At 43.2% G+C, this 18,733-nt stretch overlaps 1 protein-coding gene across 1 annotated transcript in view; it reads right to left on the bottom strand.

Annotated features, from left to right (window-relative positions):
- Positions 1 to 1,031: 1,031 nt before the first annotated feature.
- LOC139658638 (echinoderm microtubule-associated protein-like 6) overlaps positions 1,032 to 18,733 on the bottom strand; it is a gene marked incomplete at its 3' end in the record, with an annotated part of 37,134 nt that continues 19,432 nt past the window's right edge. The window contains exons 12-26 of the mRNA XM_071536779.1: positions 18,421 to 18,527; positions 17,282 to 17,382; positions 16,196 to 16,382; positions 15,336 to 15,441; positions 15,035 to 15,128; positions 14,150 to 14,250; positions 12,157 to 12,359; positions 10,056 to 10,167; positions 9,610 to 9,737; positions 8,804 to 8,945; positions 6,810 to 6,962; positions 5,629 to 5,760; positions 3,891 to 3,979; positions 3,225 to 3,392; positions 1,032 to 1,277 (exon numbers count right to left, since the gene is read on the bottom strand). Coding sequence (XP_071392880.1) covers positions 1,032 to 1,277; positions 3,225 to 3,392; positions 3,891 to 3,979; positions 5,629 to 5,760; positions 6,810 to 6,962; positions 8,804 to 8,945; positions 9,610 to 9,737; positions 10,056 to 10,167; positions 12,157 to 12,359; positions 14,150 to 14,250; positions 15,035 to 15,128; positions 15,336 to 15,441; positions 16,196 to 16,382; positions 17,282 to 17,382; positions 18,421 to 18,527 — 2,069 coding nt within the window. The remainder of the gene's footprint in view (positions 1,278 to 3,224; positions 3,393 to 3,890; positions 3,980 to 5,628; positions 5,761 to 6,809; positions 6,963 to 8,803; positions 8,946 to 9,609; positions 9,738 to 10,055; positions 10,168 to 12,156; positions 12,360 to 14,149; positions 14,251 to 15,034; positions 15,129 to 15,335; positions 15,442 to 16,195; positions 16,383 to 17,281; positions 17,383 to 18,420; positions 18,528 to 18,733) is intronic.

Below are 18,733 nucleotides of genomic sequence, written 5' to 3'. Positions count from 1 at the left end.
CTGCTGCTCTCTGCCTGGCAGAAGGTTTTCATCCAGATTCTCTTCCCTGGTCATGTGTCTGGGTGTGACCTTGACCTTTCACCTCCCGGTCATGTGTCTGGGTGTGGCCTTGACCTTTCACCTCCCGGTCATGTGTCTGGGTGTGACCTTTACCTTTCACCTCCCCCGTCATGTGTCTGGGTGTGACCTTGACCTTTCACCTCCCCGGTCATGTGTCTGGGTGTGACCTTGACCTTTCACCTCCCCGGTCATGTGTCTGGGTGTGACCTTGACCTTTCACCTCCCCGGTCATGTGTCTGGGTTTGACCTTGACCTTTCACCTCCCCGGTCATGTGTCCGGGTGTGACCTTGACCTTTCACCTCCCCGGTCATGTGTCTGGGTGTGACCTTGACCTTTCACCTCCCGGTCATGTGTCTGTGTGTGACCTTGACCTTTCACCTCCCGGTCATGTGTCTGGGTGTGACCTTTCGTGACCTTTCACCTCCCGGTCATGTGTCTGGGTGTGACCTTGACCTTTCACCTCCCCGGTCATGTGTCTGTGTGTGACCTTGACCTTTCACCTCCCCGGTCATGTGTCTGGGTGTGACCTTGACCTTTCACCTCCCGGTCATGTGTCTGGGTGTGACCTTGACCTTTCACCTCCCCGGTCATGTGTCTGGGTGTGACCTTTCGTGACCTTTCACCTCCCGGTCATGTGTCTGGGTGTGACCTTGACCTTTCACCTCCCCGGTCATGTGTCTGGGTGTGACCTTGACCTTTCACCTCCCCGGTCATGTATCTGGGTGTGACCTTGACCTTTCACCTCCCCGGTCATGTGTCTGGGTGTGACCTTGACCTTTCACCTCCCTGGTCATGTGTCTGGGTGTGACCTTGACCTTTCACCTCCCCGGTCATGTGGGTGTGACCTTTCACCTCCCCGGTCATGTGTCTGGGTGTGACCTTGACCTTTCACCTCCCGGTCATGTGTCTGGGTGTGACCTTGACCTTTCACCTCCCGGTCATGTGTCTGGGTGTGACCTTGACCTTTCACCTCCCCGGTCATGTGTCTGGGTGTGACCTTTCGTGACCTTTCACCTCCGTCCTCCTCGGCGTCGTCGTCTGACTCCTCGCTGTCCACTGCCTTGCTCTCCTTGTGTCCCGGCGGCTCCCTGGTCCAGATCATCAGCGCCGTGTCGGCTCCGCCCACCGACAGCAGCGCCGCGTCGTCATTGGACCAGCGCACGTTGGTCACGTTGGCGCTGTGACCCACGTACTTCTTAAACCTGGCGAACTGGCCCTGAGGTCAGAGGTCAGAGGTCAGAGGTCAGTTAGTCTACAGGAAGTGCGGCTCAGATGTGGTTTGGGTCCAGAGTGACATCAGAAGCTCTGAGTCAGTCATACTAATAATAACTGTGTAGTACTTTTCTTATGGTGTAACCTTTTTATTTATATCTTATATTTTTAATGTGGAAAGATAAAAAAAAGTACATGGTAACACAAGGGTTAGTTAACGCTTAATAAGCATAAACTAACCCTTAACTAACAGTTAACTAATGTGTAATTTACTAATGGTGTTCATGTTAACTAAGGTATTAATTTATACATTATTTAATAGTTTATAAAGATGACTATTAAATAATGTATAAATTAATACCTTAGTTAACATGAACACCATTCGTAAATTACACATTAGTTAACTGTTAATTAAGGGTTAGTTTATGCTTATTAAGCATTAACTAACCCTTAACTTAGTGACCCTTATTGTAAAGTGTTACCATATACACATATTGCCTTGGAGCCTAAAATGAAAACACATTAAATCAAACTTTTTTTCTTTAATTTGAACGTTGTAAACAGTAAAATCGAGGTAAAAACAAACGCCTGCTAATTTCTGAAAATATATAAAAAATGTAAAAGTAAAACACTTCAGTTCCCACTGAGCAATTTTATGCCATTTAATATCTGAGCCAGTTAAAAGACGTCCAGGCTGCAGCAGCTGTGTGTCACACTGAGACTTCTGGGTAAAACACTAAAATAAATATCTTGTATATGGAATTCTCTGCTGCATGTTGTTGATATTTACAGCTGTTTGCATTGTAATATGTAATAATGTATTTACTGCTGGGTAACTTCTTTATTTTCCATCTTATTGTATGTCATGGTCTCTTGTGTTTATCTGCTGCTTTCTATCTGTCTCTGCTCACCAAACAAATTTAATAATTCAATAAAGTTTTCCGGCCGCTCTGATGTTATTTTCAGATCTCAAATTCAACAAATCAATTTTGCTGAAACACCAATGAGAAACTGTTGAACGGTTCAAACTTTAGCCCCGCCCACAAAGGCTCTGATTGGCTCGATTGTTTCTACAAAATCTGAAGAGTGGAGGGACGAGATTCAGGAGTCTGGAACCAGCAGAGGTGAGACCAAGTCAAGTCTGCTAGAGTCCCAAGTCAGTCTCAAGTCTTCAGGCACAAGTCTCAAGTCAAGTCCATGTCATTAAAGTCAAGTCTCAAGTCTAAATGTAGAACAGCAAGTCAAGTCAGAACAAATCAAGAGTCCAGTATCAATTTAATATCTTAAAGAAAACTAAATATCTAGGACTTTTCAATGCAATATGGTTTTAATAGGATAAAAACTTGGTAAGAGCATCATGAGTTTGATTTCTATAATCAGTTTCAACTTCAATAAATTCAATCATTCCATACAAATTCAGAAAACAGAATTTAAATTCAGTCGTCTGCTGGAACAAATCTCATCACTTTCAATCTAAGTCATTTACACAAACACAAGATCTCAAGTCAAGACTTTAGAAACCTTTTCAAGTCATCAGAGTACAAGTCAGAGTCAAGTCCCAAGTCACCAGAACCCAAGTCAAGTCCAGTCTCAGGTCTTCTCTTCATGCATCAAGTCAAGTCTCAAGCTTTTAAAACTGTGACTTGAGTCCAGGTCATGTGACTTGAGTCCAGGTCATGTGACTTGAGTCCAGGTCATGTGACTTGAGTCCAGGTCATGTGACTTGAGTCCCCACCTCTGGGAAGCAGACTGCAGTCAGAAGCCAACTCAGAGCATCTTTTAGAGCCTCTGTCCCCTCAGGACAGAGACAGAGGCTCAGCGGGACGCTCTGTCTCACCCGGGACGCTCTGTCTCACCCGGGACGCTCTGTCTCACCCGGGACGCTCTGTCTCACCCGGGACACTCTGTCTCACTCGGGACGCTCTGTCTCACCCGGGACGCTCTGTCTCACCTGGGACGGATAGCTGAACAGCTTCAGGAAGCCGAAGTCGTCTCCGGTGGCGAGAAGCTTCCGGTCTTTAGTGAGCGAGGCGGCGTTGACGAAGCTGAGCGTAGGCCAGATTCCCTCACAGGTCGGACCGAGAACCGAGGTCCAGCTGGCCCAGTCCACCTTCTCAAACTACACACACACACACACACACACACACACACAGACTTTTACACATGTGCAGATTCCCATCACAACACTATCTGCTGGACTGGTGACAGTTCATGACTAAATGATCTCAGTGTGTCAGTCTGAAAACTTTAAAACACGACACACTCGTCCTGCATCAGTTTGTTGCTCATCAGTCCAGTTCTGACTTTATTCACACGGCGGCCATTTTGAACCCTCAGGTGTGAAACTGGATCTGAAGAGTCCAGAGGAAATCTGTTCACATTTTAATATATTTGGCCCATTAAGCTACCAGAGGGTTAGAGTTGGGTTAAGGCCACATGTGCAAAATTTATTTGGGTTCTGAGAAATCTCACAAAAATTGATGTGCAAAAATACAAAAATGTATTCACATGTGGCCCTAATCCGCCGTGTGAATAAGGTCTTGAGCGTCTAGTCTACATGCTCCAGTCCCTTCTCTTGTGGATCTGGACTGTAAGCCTCCTGGTTCGGGTCTCGCACCTCGGACACGTTGATGTTTTGTTTCCTTCCTCTCGGAGCTTCGAAGAACAGCTGCTCTTTGGCTCCGGTGTTCACCTGCAGCAGCTTCCCTGGTGGGACAGCAGAGAACAACAAACCATTTACCAGCTGGACTCCACTCGGCAAAATATGCAAATATATTAATTACTGTATATGCAAATCAAAATAACTCTTGAAATGGTTGCAGCTGAGACAGAAACAGATCTTCAGGTCTTTTAAACATTATTTTCATTTCTGGAGCCCGTCCCTCTATAACACTATAATCCATATGAGTGGAGCTCAGCTGCTGTCTTCTAACACTGCTGATCTAAGACATGAAGCTCATCTCTGGAGGTGTTATTGGACAACTGAGCACCTGTGACAGTGGAATTTGGAGTTGTATAAAATACTCACATGTGTATCAGTAAATTTGAAGTCACAGAGAAAAATGCTTTAGGAGTTGCAAACTTGTAGAATTGTTTTCTCTCCCACAAACACAACACAACAGTTACAGGAGCAGAAACCCAATTCTACAAGATTGCACATTGCACAAATAGGATTTGTTAAGTTTGCAACTCCTAAAGCATTTTTCTCTGTGACTTCAAATTTACTGATACACATGTAACTACAAATTCCACTGTCACAGGTGCTCAGTTGTTTTGCTCCAGTAATACCTTCATACTCATCCTGCTGTTGACATGACTGCAGTGAGTGGAGCTGTGTGATTGGTTGCTTGTGATGTTGATTTAAGGCAAATGTCTGGTTTCTGCGGTGTGCCGGTGTGGAGGGAGGGTCTGAGAGGTGAGTGTGGAGCTCTGCAGGGGGTCTGTGGAGCTCTGCGGGGGGTCTGTGGAGCTCTGCGGGGGGTCTGTGGAGCTCCTCGGGGGGTCTGTGGAGCTCCGCTGGGGGTCTGTGGAGCTCTGCGGGGGGTCTGTGGAGCTCTGCATGGGGTCTGTGGAGCTCCTCGGGGGGTCTGTGGAGCTCCTCAGGGGGTCTGTGGAGCTCCTCGGGGGGTCTGTGGAGCTCCGCTGGGGGTCTGTGGAGCTCTGCTGGGGGTCTGTGGAGCTCCTCAGGGGGTCTGTGGAGCTCTGCTGGGGGTCTGTGGAGCTCTGCGGAGGGTCTGTGGAGCTCTGCAGGGGGGGGGGGGGGCTGTGGAGCTCCTCAGGGGGTCTGTGGAGCTCTGCTGGGGGTCTGTGGAGCTCCTCAGGGGGTCTGTGGAGCTCTGCGGGGGGGGGGTCTGTGGAGCTCCTCAGGGGGTCTGTGGAGGATCTGCACTGAGCTCCACGCTCCTCTCAAAAAATGAAACTCGGAGGCCTTCGCAAACGCTGCAGTCAGTTCCGAGGCTATGATTGGTTAATGGTTGCTATGTTAGTTGGTTACTAGGGAAGTAGTCTACTCAAGCCAACTGACAGCTGACAACCGGCAAAAAATGGACAACCGGAGCAGACTGTGTGCTCTGTGAACACCGGGCTCACCGCAGAAACCACACATTTGCCTTCAGTCATTATTTTTCTAGCATTATATTTCATTATTACAGTCTAACATTCTGTTATTCTACAGCTGTACTCTGAACTGGGTAAGAGACTCTGAGGTTAAAAGCAGGTTTCACTCAAAACTAAATAAAACCCTACTAAACCTACAGTGACATGTGACACTGAACAGCAGCTGTGTGTGTGTGTGTGTGTGTGTGTGTGTGTGTGTGTGTGTGTGTGTGTGTGTGTGTGTGTGTGTGGGCTCTCACCCCTGCTGTCCCAGTCCAGGTGGGTGATGAAGCTGCCGGCTCCTTTACAGATGCCGACTCTCTTGCTGGTCAGGACGTTGTAAATGTCCACAAAGGAATCATGGGAAGCCACCGCCAGGTATTTACCTGCATCTGGACAGACAGACAGAAGACTGAGGAACTGACGGAATACATGTCTCTCTCTCTCTCTTTATCTCTCTCTCTGTCTCTGTCTCTCTCTCTCTCTATCTCTCTCTCTATCTCTCTCTCTGTCGCTCTCTCTCTCTGTCTCTCTCTCTCTCTCTCTCTCTCTATCTCTCTCTCTGTCTCTCTCTCTCTCTCTGTCTCTCTCTCTATCTCTCTCTCTGTCTCTCTCTCTCTCTCTCTCTCTCTCTCTGTCTGTCTGTCTCTCTCTCTCTCTCTCTCTCTCTGTCTCTCTCTCTCTCTCTGTCTCTCTCTCTCTCTCTCTCTCTCTCTCTCTCTGTCTCTCTCTCTCTCTCTCTCTCTCTCTCTCTCTCCATGAAGCTCCATCTGCTGTTCTGAACAGCCGGAGTCTGGAAACTCTTTTCCTGGGAAACATCCTCTGCATCAGAAATGGAGACAAACATAAAAAGCATCACAGGAAGTGATGCGTTTTACATTTGTTTACGTCACAGTGTGTCTGGAGCGCTGTTGCCAGCTGGGGGAATCTGAGGCTTTTGTTCACACTGGAGTCACAAAGGAAGATTACCAGAAGCTTCAGTCCGGTCACATGTGACTCGACAGTAAAGCTGTCGGCAACGTCAAGAGAAACAACAATCTTGAGCATTAACCCTTTAACCCCCTAGTTCACCACGCTTCTCTTTTTTAGCTAGCAGATGCATTGTGGGAAGTCCTGGGCGTGGCTCCAGCTGTTGCTAGGAGACTGACTGTAAACTAGTTTAAAGCACAGGACTGTTCTGCTGAAAGATCAAATATTTCTAACTTCCTCAAAACTCACTACGCTTTCAGTGCTGTGAGAATATTCAACTGTAGTAGTACTGCAGTAGTACTGCAGTAGTACCTTGAGAGAAGCGGATGTCGGAGATGAGCTCCATGCTGTACTGTGGTACTGTAGTACTGTAGTACAGTAGTACTGCAGTAGTACCTTGAGAGAAGCGGATGTCGGAGATGAGCTCCCTGCTGTACTGTAGTACTGTAGTACAGTAGTACTGCAGTAGTACCTTGAGAGAAGCGGATGTCGGAGATGAGCTCCCTGCGGTGTTGGAACGTCACCATGTCCTCCAGCGTGTCGGCGTTCACAACCAGGAAGCTGCCGTCATTCAGACCCACAGCCAGAGCTTTCCCATCCGGAGAGAACGCACAGCACCGACCGCCTGCACACACACACACACACACACACACACACACCACACACACACACACACACACCACACAGTTTTTCAGTCTGTTCAATTTGTTCAGTTTGTTAAATTTGTCTAGTTTGTTCAGTTTGTTCATTTGTTTGAAAAATTGTTTGGTCAAATTGTTTGGTCAATTTGTTCAGTTGTTCAATTTGTTCAGTTTGTTCAATTTGTTTAGTTTGTTCAATTTGTTCAGTTTGTTCAATTTGTTTAGTTCAATTTGTTCAGTTTGTTCAGTTTGTTTAGTTTGTTTAGTTCAATTTGTTCAGTTTGTTAAATTTGTTCAGTTTGGTCAGTTTGTTTAGTTTGTTCAATTTGTTTAGTTTGTTCAATTTGTTCAGTTTGTTCAATTTGTTCAATTTGTTCAGTTTGTTAAATTTATTTAGTTTGTTCAATTTGTTCAGTTTGTTCAATTTGTTTAGTTTGTTCAATTTGTTCAGTTTGTTCAGTTTGTTCAATTTGTTTAGTTCGTTCAGTTTGTTCAATTTGTTTGAAAAATTGTTTGGTCAAATTGTTTGGTTTATTTGTTCAGTTTGTTTAGTTTGTTTAGTTTGTTCAATTTGTTCAGTTTGTTCAATTCGTTTAGTTTGTTCAGTTTGTTAGTTTGTTCAATTCGTTTAGTTTGTTCAGTTTGTTAGTTTGTTCAATTTGTTTAGTTTGTTCAATTTGTTTAGTTTGTTCAGTTTGTTAGTTTGTTCAATTTGTTTAGTTTGTTCAATTTGTTTAGTTTGTTCAATTTGTTTAGTTTGTTCAGTTTGTTCAATTTGTTTAGTTTGTTCAATTTGTTTAGTTTGTTCAATTTGTTCAATTTGTTCAATTTGTTCAGTTTGTTCAATTTGTTTAGTTTGTTCAATTTGTTCAGTTTGTTCAATTTGTTTAGTTTCTTCAGTTTGTTCAATTTGTTTGAAAAATTGTTTGGTCAAATTGTTTGGTCAATTTGTTCAGTTTGTTTAGTTTGTTTAGTTTGTTCAATTTGTTCAGTTTGTTCAATTTGTTTAGTTTGTTCAGTTTGTTAGTTTGTTCAATTTGTTTAGTTTGTTCAATTTGTTTAGTTTGTTCAGTTTGTTCAATTTGTTCAATTTGTTTAGTTTGTTCAATTTTGTTCAATTTGTTCAATTTGTTTAGTTTGTTCAATTTGTTTAGTTTGTTCAGTTTGTTCAATTTGTTCAATTTGTTTAGTTTGTTCAATTTGTTCAATTTGTTTAGTTTGTTCAATTTGTTTAGTTTGTTCAGTTTGTTCAGTTTGTTCAATTTGTTCAGGTTGTTCAGGTTGTTCAGGTTGTTCAGTCTGTCAGTCTGATGCTGAACATTATTCTTCACAGCAACAGATGTGATGGATTCTTCACTGACTGCAGAGTTTTCTCATCTCATCATGTCAGTCAACATTCAACATGTTTCCATATTTTTTCACTCCTTTTGTGCAAATTCCAAACTTTTCAACACCTAGAAAAATTCATTTTCCAGACTTTGCAGACAGATTACTGCAGGAACCTGGACTAAAGTCACAGTGAAACCACATTGGGATCTTGCTTCCATAACTTGACGTATTTCCTGTTGAAACAGGATGTTGGGAACAATCGGTGATGTTTTATTGGCTGGACCTGTGATGTCACCCAAATTAAAGAGACGCTGTTTTCCAGGAAGTAAAAGTAATGAGATTTAGATACAAAAACACAAGGAAATAAAAAGTTTGTAATTTTTTGGGGCATTTATTGTTAGACAATTGTATGTTATGATATGGAAAATGATGTAACAAGGTGAAAACGTCCTGTGTGATGTCACTGTGATGTCACTGTGATGTCACTGTGCCTCACCTCTCTTCAGCTTGCGGACAGCCACCATGCGGTGATTGGCTGAAAGCTCCCAGATCCGCAGAGTTTTATCGTCGCTGACGGTGGCGCAGACCGGGAGCAAGGGGTGAGCCGCCAGACCCCACACCTCCCCCTCCATGTGACCCTGCACACCACACACACACACACACACACACACACACACACACACACACACACACACACACACACACACACACACACACACACACACACACACACACACACATACACACACACACACATACACAGTAGTACAGGTAGAGGAGGAAGAGGGGTAGGGAGGAGAGGAAGGTAGACGAGTCTCTCTCTCTCTGTTCTCTCTCTCTCTCTCTCTCTCTCTCTCTCTCTCTCTCTTCTACTCTCTCTCTCTCTGTCTCTCTCTCTCTCTCTCTCTGTCTCTCTCTCTCTCTCTCTCTGTCTCTCTCTCTCTCTCTCTCTCTCTCTCTCTCTTCTCTCTCTCTCTCTCTCTCTCTCTCTCTCTCTCTCTGACTCTCTCTCTCTCTCTCTCTCTCTCTCTCTCTGTCTCTCTCTCTCTCTCTCTCTCTCTGTCTCTCTCTCTCTCTCTCTCTCTGTCTCTCTCTCTCTCTCTCTGTCTCTCTCTCTCTCTGTCTCTCTCTCTCTCTCTCTCTCTCTCTGACTCTCTCTCTCTGTCTCTGACTCTCTCTCTCTCTCTCTGTCTCTCTCTCTCTCTGTCTCTCTCTCTCTCTCTCTCTCTCTCTGACTCTCTCTCTCTGTCTCTCTCTCTCTCTCTCTCTCTCTCTCTCTCTCTCTCTCTCTCTCTTTCTCACCTGAACCAACAGTGTCATCGGTCCGCTCTTATCGATCTCCAGAATCTCTCCGTTCTTGGTCCCGACCAGGATGTGTCCGTGTCCCAGAGTGATGGCCCGGATGGACGGGTTGTCCTCCAGCAGCAGACCTGAGCAGCGGATCACAGAGACACAGAGCGGTGGACAGGTCAAACAAACTATGATTTTCCTTTTTGAGCTCGTTTCATTTGACGAGACGCTGAAAACTGTTCAGTATTTCATGAGAGAAATCTGAAAAATAGACTTCCTAAGAAACTAACAGTTCCTTTCTAGGAAATTATTACAAAATTATGGACCTGGAAAATAAAGCATTAACCTAAATTCTTACAGTAAAAATATGTTAATCTTTTCAGACCAAAACGATCTCCCACAGCGATGATTAAAGTTTCATTCGCTCTAAATATCAGGTGCAGAAGAAGAAGGCGGACCTTTAGAGGAGGGGGAGAGCGCGGCCCTCTTGATGGCGTAGCTCTTCAGGCAGCGTTCGAACATGTCGTCCCACAGCTCCACCACGCCGTCCTTCCCCCCCGTCACAAAGCCCTGCAGGACACAACACAGATCAGCTGATGTCATCTGAAGCAGCGGAGAGGGGGGGGGGTTGTCCCGGGACCTCCACTGGTAACATTAAAGGCATAGTTCACCCCATTATCTCCTCTCCCCCATGCCGATGGAAAGTCAGCTGAAGTTTCTTAGTCCACAGACAGTCCTGGAGCTTCACAGCAAAACAGCGTTGCAGCATTCTCCTAAACAACAGAAGTTGCTGGGGACTTGTTTTAAAAATGTAAAAATACAACAAAAAAAAAACATAAAATGGCTCCATACAGCTCGTCCGCGTAATCCAAGTCTCCGGAAGATCCCAAATTGACTTGAAAAGACGTCATTTACACCCTTTTTTTAGCCGAAAACTTCACTGTAGCCGTTGAGCTCAAAGTCAATTTATGTTTTTTTCGGTTGTTTTTTTTTACAGTTTTTAAAACAAGTCCCAGCAACTTCTGTGTTTAGGAGAATGCTGCAACGCTGTTTTGCTGTGAAGCTCCAGGACTGTTCTGTGGACTAAGAAACTTCAGCTGACTTTCCATCGGCATGGGGGAGAGGAGATAATGACTGAATTTTCATTTTTTGGGTGAACTATTCCTTTAAGGCTCAGTCCTTCCCCTCTCTCTCCCTGTCTGTCCGTCTCTCTCTACTGTGACTGTCTAACGAAACACAATGCCAAAGAATTAATCTTTAAAAAAAAACAAAGAAACACCAGTGAAGCTTGTATGTCCATGAGCTGTTTCTTTAGAGTTCCAAAAAGGGCAAAATGACCATAAAATGACTCAGAACCCGACTGTTCGACTGTGGGTCCAAAACACAGATATTTACAGCAGGAAGCAGCTCAGCCTGAAGTCTGTGCAGCAGAGGGAACACAGACCTGGGAGGAGGTCACATGTGAAGAACCAGAAGCAGAACACTTCTGTTGTTCTGCAGAAGACTAACTCTCTGTGTTCTGTGTTGACATGAAGGGAGGAGAACTTTCTTTTTGGGTGAATTAGTCTGTTAATTTCCCTCGGCTGCAAGTCCAGTGTTTCTGAGTTTTTCAGAGTCAGACTTCACAGACTTCAGGTTTTAACGAGTGCTGTCCTTATCGAGTACTGTCCTTAACGAGTACTGTCCTTAACGAGCTCTGTCCTTAACGAGTACTGTCCTTAACGAGCTCTGTCCTTAACGAGCTCTGGGCCTTAACGAGCTCTGAGCCTTAACGGAGCCGGCAGAGGTGATTGGTTATCATATGTTTGTTTTGTCTCAACTTTACATATTTAATACTTCAAATAAACAGTTATCATTGGCTTCCATTTATTTCCTTCCTCAAACATCACTATTTGTTGGAAAGGCTACTGATGAGAGGGAAAGGTAAGGGACTTGCTTTTACTGGTAAATGGGAAAAACTACCAGTTATAAAGGCATGGGACTTTGAGCTTTGATAAGTCCTGTTTTTTATTCTTCTTTTCCTGTTTTTCACATTTTTGTTTTTTTTTGCCTTGTGTATTGGCTTTATTTATAAAACTGTAAATGGAGTGTATAATACTTTATTATGTTCTGTTCTTTTATGTAACTATGTAACTTTATGTTTTATTTATGTATAAGCTTATATGACTATACCTGCATTTGTTTATATCAGTTAGACTTTCTCTACCTTTTTTCTTCATAACTGGGCTGTGATCTCCATTCTGTCTAGTTAATATACTTTGTTTTACATTTGTTATGTTTACAGTATTTTTCTTCTCTTTTCTGATGTCTCTACATGTTTCTGTTTTTTTTCTGTCATTTCTGTGTGTTTTGTGTTGTATTCTTATTTTTGTTAAGTAAATTAAAAAAAATAAATAAATATGTTTGTTTTGTTCCATTACTTTTACTGCACTTTGTAACTTTGTGAAGAAAAGCATTACACAAATCTAGGTGTTCTTCTTCTTCATCTTATTATTATTATTATCATCATGATTATTATTTAATAAGCCCCGCCCCTCCCGTCCCCAGCAGCAGGTGCACCTTGTCCAGGGAGCACATGGCGAACACGGGGCCGTCGTGGGCCTTGATGGTCTTGATGAGCGTGGTGTCTCTCCAGATGTAGACGTCTCCGTTGGTGGCTCCGGAGAAAACCATTTCCTCTGAGCGACCGTAACACGCCGACATCATGGTCTCCTGCCGGCCCAGGTTCCCGAAGATCCCCCTCTTGAACGTCAGGCCGCCACCTGGGAAGGAAAACGCTTTCTTTAACGCAAGCTGGAAAACTCTGACTGTCCAGGAGCCTGAGGAGCCTGCTGGACCTCATGCTGCCACCGTGACAAATTCCTATACTTAGTTTGGTTCTTATTTGACACATATTCTTACAAAATCAGCCATGGCACAAAAACAAATTCTGGTACTTTTTAAAGAACAGGAGGGAAACTAAGTCTCTGTGTAACTAAATGAGAGCAGATTTACAGACGGGATCCTCTGAATGATGACCTTGATCATACTGGAGATGATCTCTGTAACTGGACCAGTCAGCATCATGTTGACACTGAGAAGCTAGTGATGACAACAGGGCTTCAGATCCTCTGCATTAACAGAGAGATGAATGAATGCTGATCTTCAGATGAATCATTCATCCACCGTCAGAAGCTCTGAGACTCAAAGTGTCCCAGTTCCAGTTGGATCTCTGCTGGAGGAACATGAGGCAGAGCGAGGTGGATCAAGTCCTCCAGTCCTCACTGATCTGAATTCTCCACAAGAACTTGGCTACATTCCTGAGGTACAGAAGACTGCAGAACTAATCCTGTCCTTGTTCCATTTAATTCCAATTCCAAACCTTTTGAATTTTTTTTTTTTTTTATGATTTGTACTTTATTGAGTTTTCTGATTTTATAACAAATACATACAGACAGACAAAAAATTAGGGCTATAATAAAAAAACAAATTTATATATACATACACATACACACATACACACACACACACACACTTATATATACATATACACACATATACATATATATACACATACTGTATACACATATACATACACACACGTACACATTAAAGCAACATAATAATAATAATAATAATAATAAATAAACTACATTCTGTCTCGTTCACATCTGCCATCAATACAGTAATGCAGCATTTTTCATGTCATAAAGTTCTCATGGAAAAAGCAGTGTATTCTCACACCTTGTGGCTCAGTACTGATCTAGTGTCAGAATTTGTGCCGTTCACATATCATTTTTAAATATAGATATACTTACGATATTTGCCCCATTTAATACATACTGTTTGTCACTAATATTTAGGGCTGAATGATTTTGAAAAAATATCTAATTGTGATTATTTTGACTGATATTGCAATTGCGATATGATTTGCGATATTAGAGGGAATGATCATTTTTACATCATTATTCTCATTTTCATTGAAAAACATATTAAAATGATTATGGTGTGATTTTTGCGGGGATCTGTACCAAACAAAGATGTTTTCTTCAGTCTGTAGAATATGATGTGTAGGCCAGGACATCTCTGCAGCACCACAATATTTACTTTAAAATGCTGTTTTGACACATTTCACCTTTAACAAATATTGCGCCTCCTGAGATTTGAAAATTGCAGTAGGCCATATTGAGATTTCGATAAAATTTCGATTAATTGTTCAGCCCTACTAATATTTCAGAACTATTTCCATTATATTCCATTTATCTAAAATATATCTCAAAATTCAAACATCTTTTCTTTCAGAATGCCTGTCACACCCCTGGACTGATCATGATGATAGAGAAGTGAAGGGAAAGAAACAAAAGAGGAAATGTTTCTTTTTAAACAAGACAGGGGCATTTTCAGAGCAGGTGAAGGAGGAAGACATGGCAGCTGTGGTTCAGGGTGGAGAGGATGGTGGATGGTGGGTGGTGGATGGTGGGTGGAGAGGATGGTGGGTGGTGGGTGGTGGATGGTGGGTGGAGAGGATGGTGGGTGGTGGATGGTGGGTGGTGGGTGGTGGAGTTTGTTTTACCTGAGTGTTGCCAGAACTTGATGTGCTTCATGCCCACAGAGACCAGTTTGTCCATCCGGAACGGGTTGCTCTTCACCACAAAGATCTTGTCTTTATGGCCCCTGCAGACAGAGGAAGACCTCGGTCAAACACATCGTTATGTAGGCATATTTTTCTATACTATTCTAAATGTTTGGCAGAATGTGATTCGTTGATAAAACAGTTCTTTCACTTTAAGGGGAGAGTTGAGGTTTTATAGAAGTCTATGTAATTCATCGTGTAATGGCCGTCCTTTTATTGCATAAAAACCTAGAACTTTAAATCATACAATCATGTAAAATCTCATCCCTGCAATCACTTCACCTCAAGTCCATCAAGTCATATTTAAGGAAAATGTTCCACTTTGTCAATTAAATTCAAATTGTTTCCATATTCAACTCTCTGCTTTCCTTTTGCTAATAGAGCAGATATCATGTTGGATAGCAGATAGTGTGATGTCCTCCAGGTCATTAATTCCACATTTTTCTTAAGTCTCATTACACTTAATTGCTTCCATTCATTTTGTAACAGTATTTTCATTTCCAAATGTCTTGAGCTAAATGATTTTTATTCCATTTGAGTCCTTCCTCCCCTGGATCCCATGCCCAATGACCGACTTTTTTCATCTGGATTTTAGTTGCTAATGAGTTGAATGAATAGTTTTGTAAAACCCCCCTGACTGAAGTTAAAGCTTATGTACCATTGTACAAGTTGAAAGTTGAAAACCTGGTCAGAGTTGTAAAGTTGCCAGACTGTCATGTTTGTAAAGTTGACAGACTGTCAGGGTTGTAAAGTTGACAGACTGTCATGTTTGTAAAGTTGCCAGACTGTCAGGGTTGTAAAGTTGCCAGACTGTCCGGTCGGTACCTTGCTTTAGCGAGCCTCTCTCCTTTCTTCCAGTCCCAGATGACGATGGAGTGACATTCATCGATTCCCACGGAGACGAGGCTCTTCCCGTCCACTGGACCAGGAGACAGGAAGTGTTACGCTACGAAGATCATCTCTTCACAGAGCTCAAACACTCACACTGTTATAATGTCTGAACACACAGCTCATGTTAAACAGGTCGAGGTTCCTACATATTTTACATTTCAACATTTTGAAGGACGTGATTTAGGGTTTAGAGATGGAGGTGAAGTGCATGCTGGGAGGTCAGGAGTTTCTGTACCTGTGAACTCTAAGGCACACACTCCTCTGCTGTGATGGCCTTTCAGTAGAGAGAGACACTTCAGAGTCTGGATGTCCCAGACATGGATCGCTGGGTCCCTCCCAACCTGCACACACACACACACACACACACACACACAAACACACACACACACACACACACACACACACACCAAGGTGAGGTCACTGTGTGTAGGAATACTTTCATTATATCTGATAGTAAAATTCGATCCAGGCTGCCAGTCAGCTAACGTTTCTTCTCCAGCACAACTTTGGAGCGGGTAACGTTTCCATGGTAACAGCAACGTCTCTGATTGGTGGGAACTCGCTAAGGCTTATGGGTAGTGTAGTTTTTCACAAAGAACTCAGAAATTAAACAGGAGTTCTTAACAACAACGTTGAAATCAGATTGACTGACGGCTTCTACAGGAACATATGAAGGGTTTCATTCCAAAACACTATATATCCACTTTCTACATACTAAATTTCATCAGTCAATATTTAAAAAATGCAAATTATTCTATGCTAGAAAACCATACCTGTTTTCTCTTAAGATGACGAAGATCTTTGTTTTCAAATGGTGGATATCTCATTTTGGAATAAAACTCTTCATATCTAGTGGTTTGACAGGCTGATGCTCATGGCGAGTCGACCTCACACTGTTAAAACCTTACGGCTAAAAATGAAACTCCATATGAGGAACATGAACAGGACTTTTACTTCTGGACCCCGACGTTTCAGCTGTATAGATGAAACAAGTCTTCCCTCACATGATCATGGATGACAGGCGAGTGAAGAGAAAGACATAAGAGCCAGGGAGCTGAAGTCGGCCTGATCAGGATCCTGATTGGCTGAGCCTACCTGTCCGGAGGCGACGTAGTCCTTCAGCGGGTGGACGGTGAGGCTGAGGATGTCGTCGTCGTGTCCCAGGTAGAAGCGCTGGCTGTGCTGCAGGCGGTTGTAGACCACCGCCACCGCCGCCACGTGGTACACCACCTCCCCCGCCTGGCTGTAGAACAGGTTGTTACGGCAGTCGCAGCCGCGGTACCTGAGGAAGAAAGACCACAACCAGGACCACTTCAGTCACAGGACAACAGACTCTGATCCTCCAGCTGCTTCTCTGTCTGAACCAGACTGGGAAAGTTCACTTTGTTGTATTTTTGTATTTAGTTCATTTACATTCACGCCAGAGGTGGGGATTCCAGTCACATGACTTGGAATTGAGTCACATGACTTAGACTTGAGTCACAATTTGAATTGCTTGAGACTCAACTTGATGCATGAAGAGAAGACTTGAGACTTGACTTGGGTTCTGGTGACTTGGGACTTGACTCTGACTTGTACTCTGATGACTTGAAAAGGTTTCTAAAGTCTTGACTTGAGATCTTGTGTTTGTGTAAATGACTTAGATTGAAAGTGGTGTGACCAAGTCAACTTCACTCGAGTCCCAAGTCAGTCTCAAGTCTTCAGGCACAAGTCTCAAGTCAAGTCTCAAGTCTAAATGCAGATTACCAAGTCAAGTCCAAGTCAAGTCTCAAGTCTAAATGTAGAACAGCAAGTCAAGTCAGAACAAATCAAGAGTCCAGTATCAATTTAATATCTCAAAGAAAACTAAATATCTAGGACTTTTCAATGCAATATGGTTTTAATAGGATAAAAACTTGGTAAGAGCATCATGAGTTTGATTTCTATAATCAGTTTCAACTTCAATAAATTCAATCATTCCATACAAATTCAGAGTCTCAAGTCTTCTCTTCGTGCATCAAGTCTGACTCGAGTCCAAGTCATGTGACTCAAGTCCCCACCTCTGGTTGTACCTGGTAAACACACCTCACATCACATAACACTAACTGAAAATCACTCATACTGATAACAGAGCTGTGTTGCTGGGCAGAAGAAAATCTTTCATTGTTATTATAGTTATAATATATTTCGCGGAGGCGTTACCCGTGGACGAACTGCAGGCGAAGCCCCTCCTCCGGAGCTTTCTGACGCTTCAGTGAACCAATCAGCTTCTTCCTCAGCTGAGGCAGATCCTCCTTGTAGACCTGCGGACACAGTTCAGGTTCAGAGGAACAGTCTGGGAACATGAAGCTCAAACCAGCTCACTGGTTCAGTCACATGGTTTCAGTTCAGTTTGTTTTCAGTCAGTCAGAGTTGGCTGATAGATTTACAATAAAGCATTGTGTTGAACATGTTGAACAGAGTCAGTGAGGGACGGGATGTTTGAATCTAACATGTGGAAGAGTTCAACATTTGTTACTAAAACCTTCATGATTTGTTCCAGTAACAAGAAGCCAAAATGTAAAATATCCACCGCTTTTTTACTAAGCATTCTGCCAATTCTCTGTGTAATGTAATCCAGCAGAATATTATACGAAGAGAGTCAGACTAGATGTCATCTTTTTAAAATACTGGATTGAAGAAAAACCCAATGCTGTGGCTGCTAAGCAGCAGCTAACCTGCCAGCAAGAGGACAGAAGCAGATGTGTTCGGGTGAGTTAGCAGACACTGCTCCCATAACACAGATAAGAATAGTCAGTGTGACATTTCAAACTGCCACAGGAGAAGACCGCTCTGTCTCTATGGACAAATCAAAACATCTACATTTTCTGTGGGTTTTTTTTCTGTCTTCTAATAATTGGTGTGAAATGTTTTTGGTGTAAATAATTTGTTGTTTCCTTTTCACAGCTGTCAAACAGCAGCAGGATCATTAAAATGTTTTTTCTTGAAGTCTTAAAATGCAACACGACTCGTCTCCTGAACGGACGTTTGCTTGTTAGAATTTTGAGACTTTTTTTTTTTTAATGATCCTGCAGTTGTTTGACAGACATGAAAACTTACCGACAAATTATTTAAACCAGCAGACTGTGGCTTATTGAACCAGTGCTTACAGGTGTTTACTGGCGTTTTCTTGTGTTGTCTGGTGTTGTCTGGTGTTGTCTGGTGTTTTCTGGTGTTTTCTGGTGTGTTCTGATGTGTTCTGGTATATTCTGGTGTTTTCTGGTGTTTTCTGGTATATTCCAGTATATTCTGGTGTTTTCTGGTGTTTTCTGGTATTTTGTGTTTTCTGGTGTCTTCTTCACCTGGCGTTCATAGCTGGTCTGAGCTTCCTGTTCGATGTCGGAGTCGAGCTCCGGGACGTCGGACACGTCCGAGTCGGACTCTCCGCTGTTGGAGTCGGCGTAACCCTCTGAAACCAAACAGACACACACAGAACCTTCAGATCCAGATCCAGACTGAATGAAACGTCTGTCACCAAAATATCAAACCTGTCTGCGGTTTTCTACCTCCAGGTTCTCCTCCCAGCTGCTGAGCTTCCCTTCACAGCCTCCAGTATAAAGTGTAAGACTGTTTCCAGACCTTCATGCCTTCTGATCTGGATCTGAAGATGTTCGG

The sequence above is a fragment of the Centroberyx affinis genome, unplaced genomic scaffold (assembly GCF_046629955.1).
Source record: "Centroberyx affinis isolate AG114_WGS23_722 - 3 ecotype Tasmania unplaced genomic scaffold, CSIRO-AGI_Caff_v1 ptg002939l_1, whole genome shotgun sequence".
NCBI lineage: Eukaryota > Metazoa > Chordata > Actinopteri > Beryciformes > Berycidae > Centroberyx > Centroberyx affinis.
Note: the sequence above shows the minus strand (reverse complement) of the source record. Positions and strands in the feature narration are given on the sequence as shown.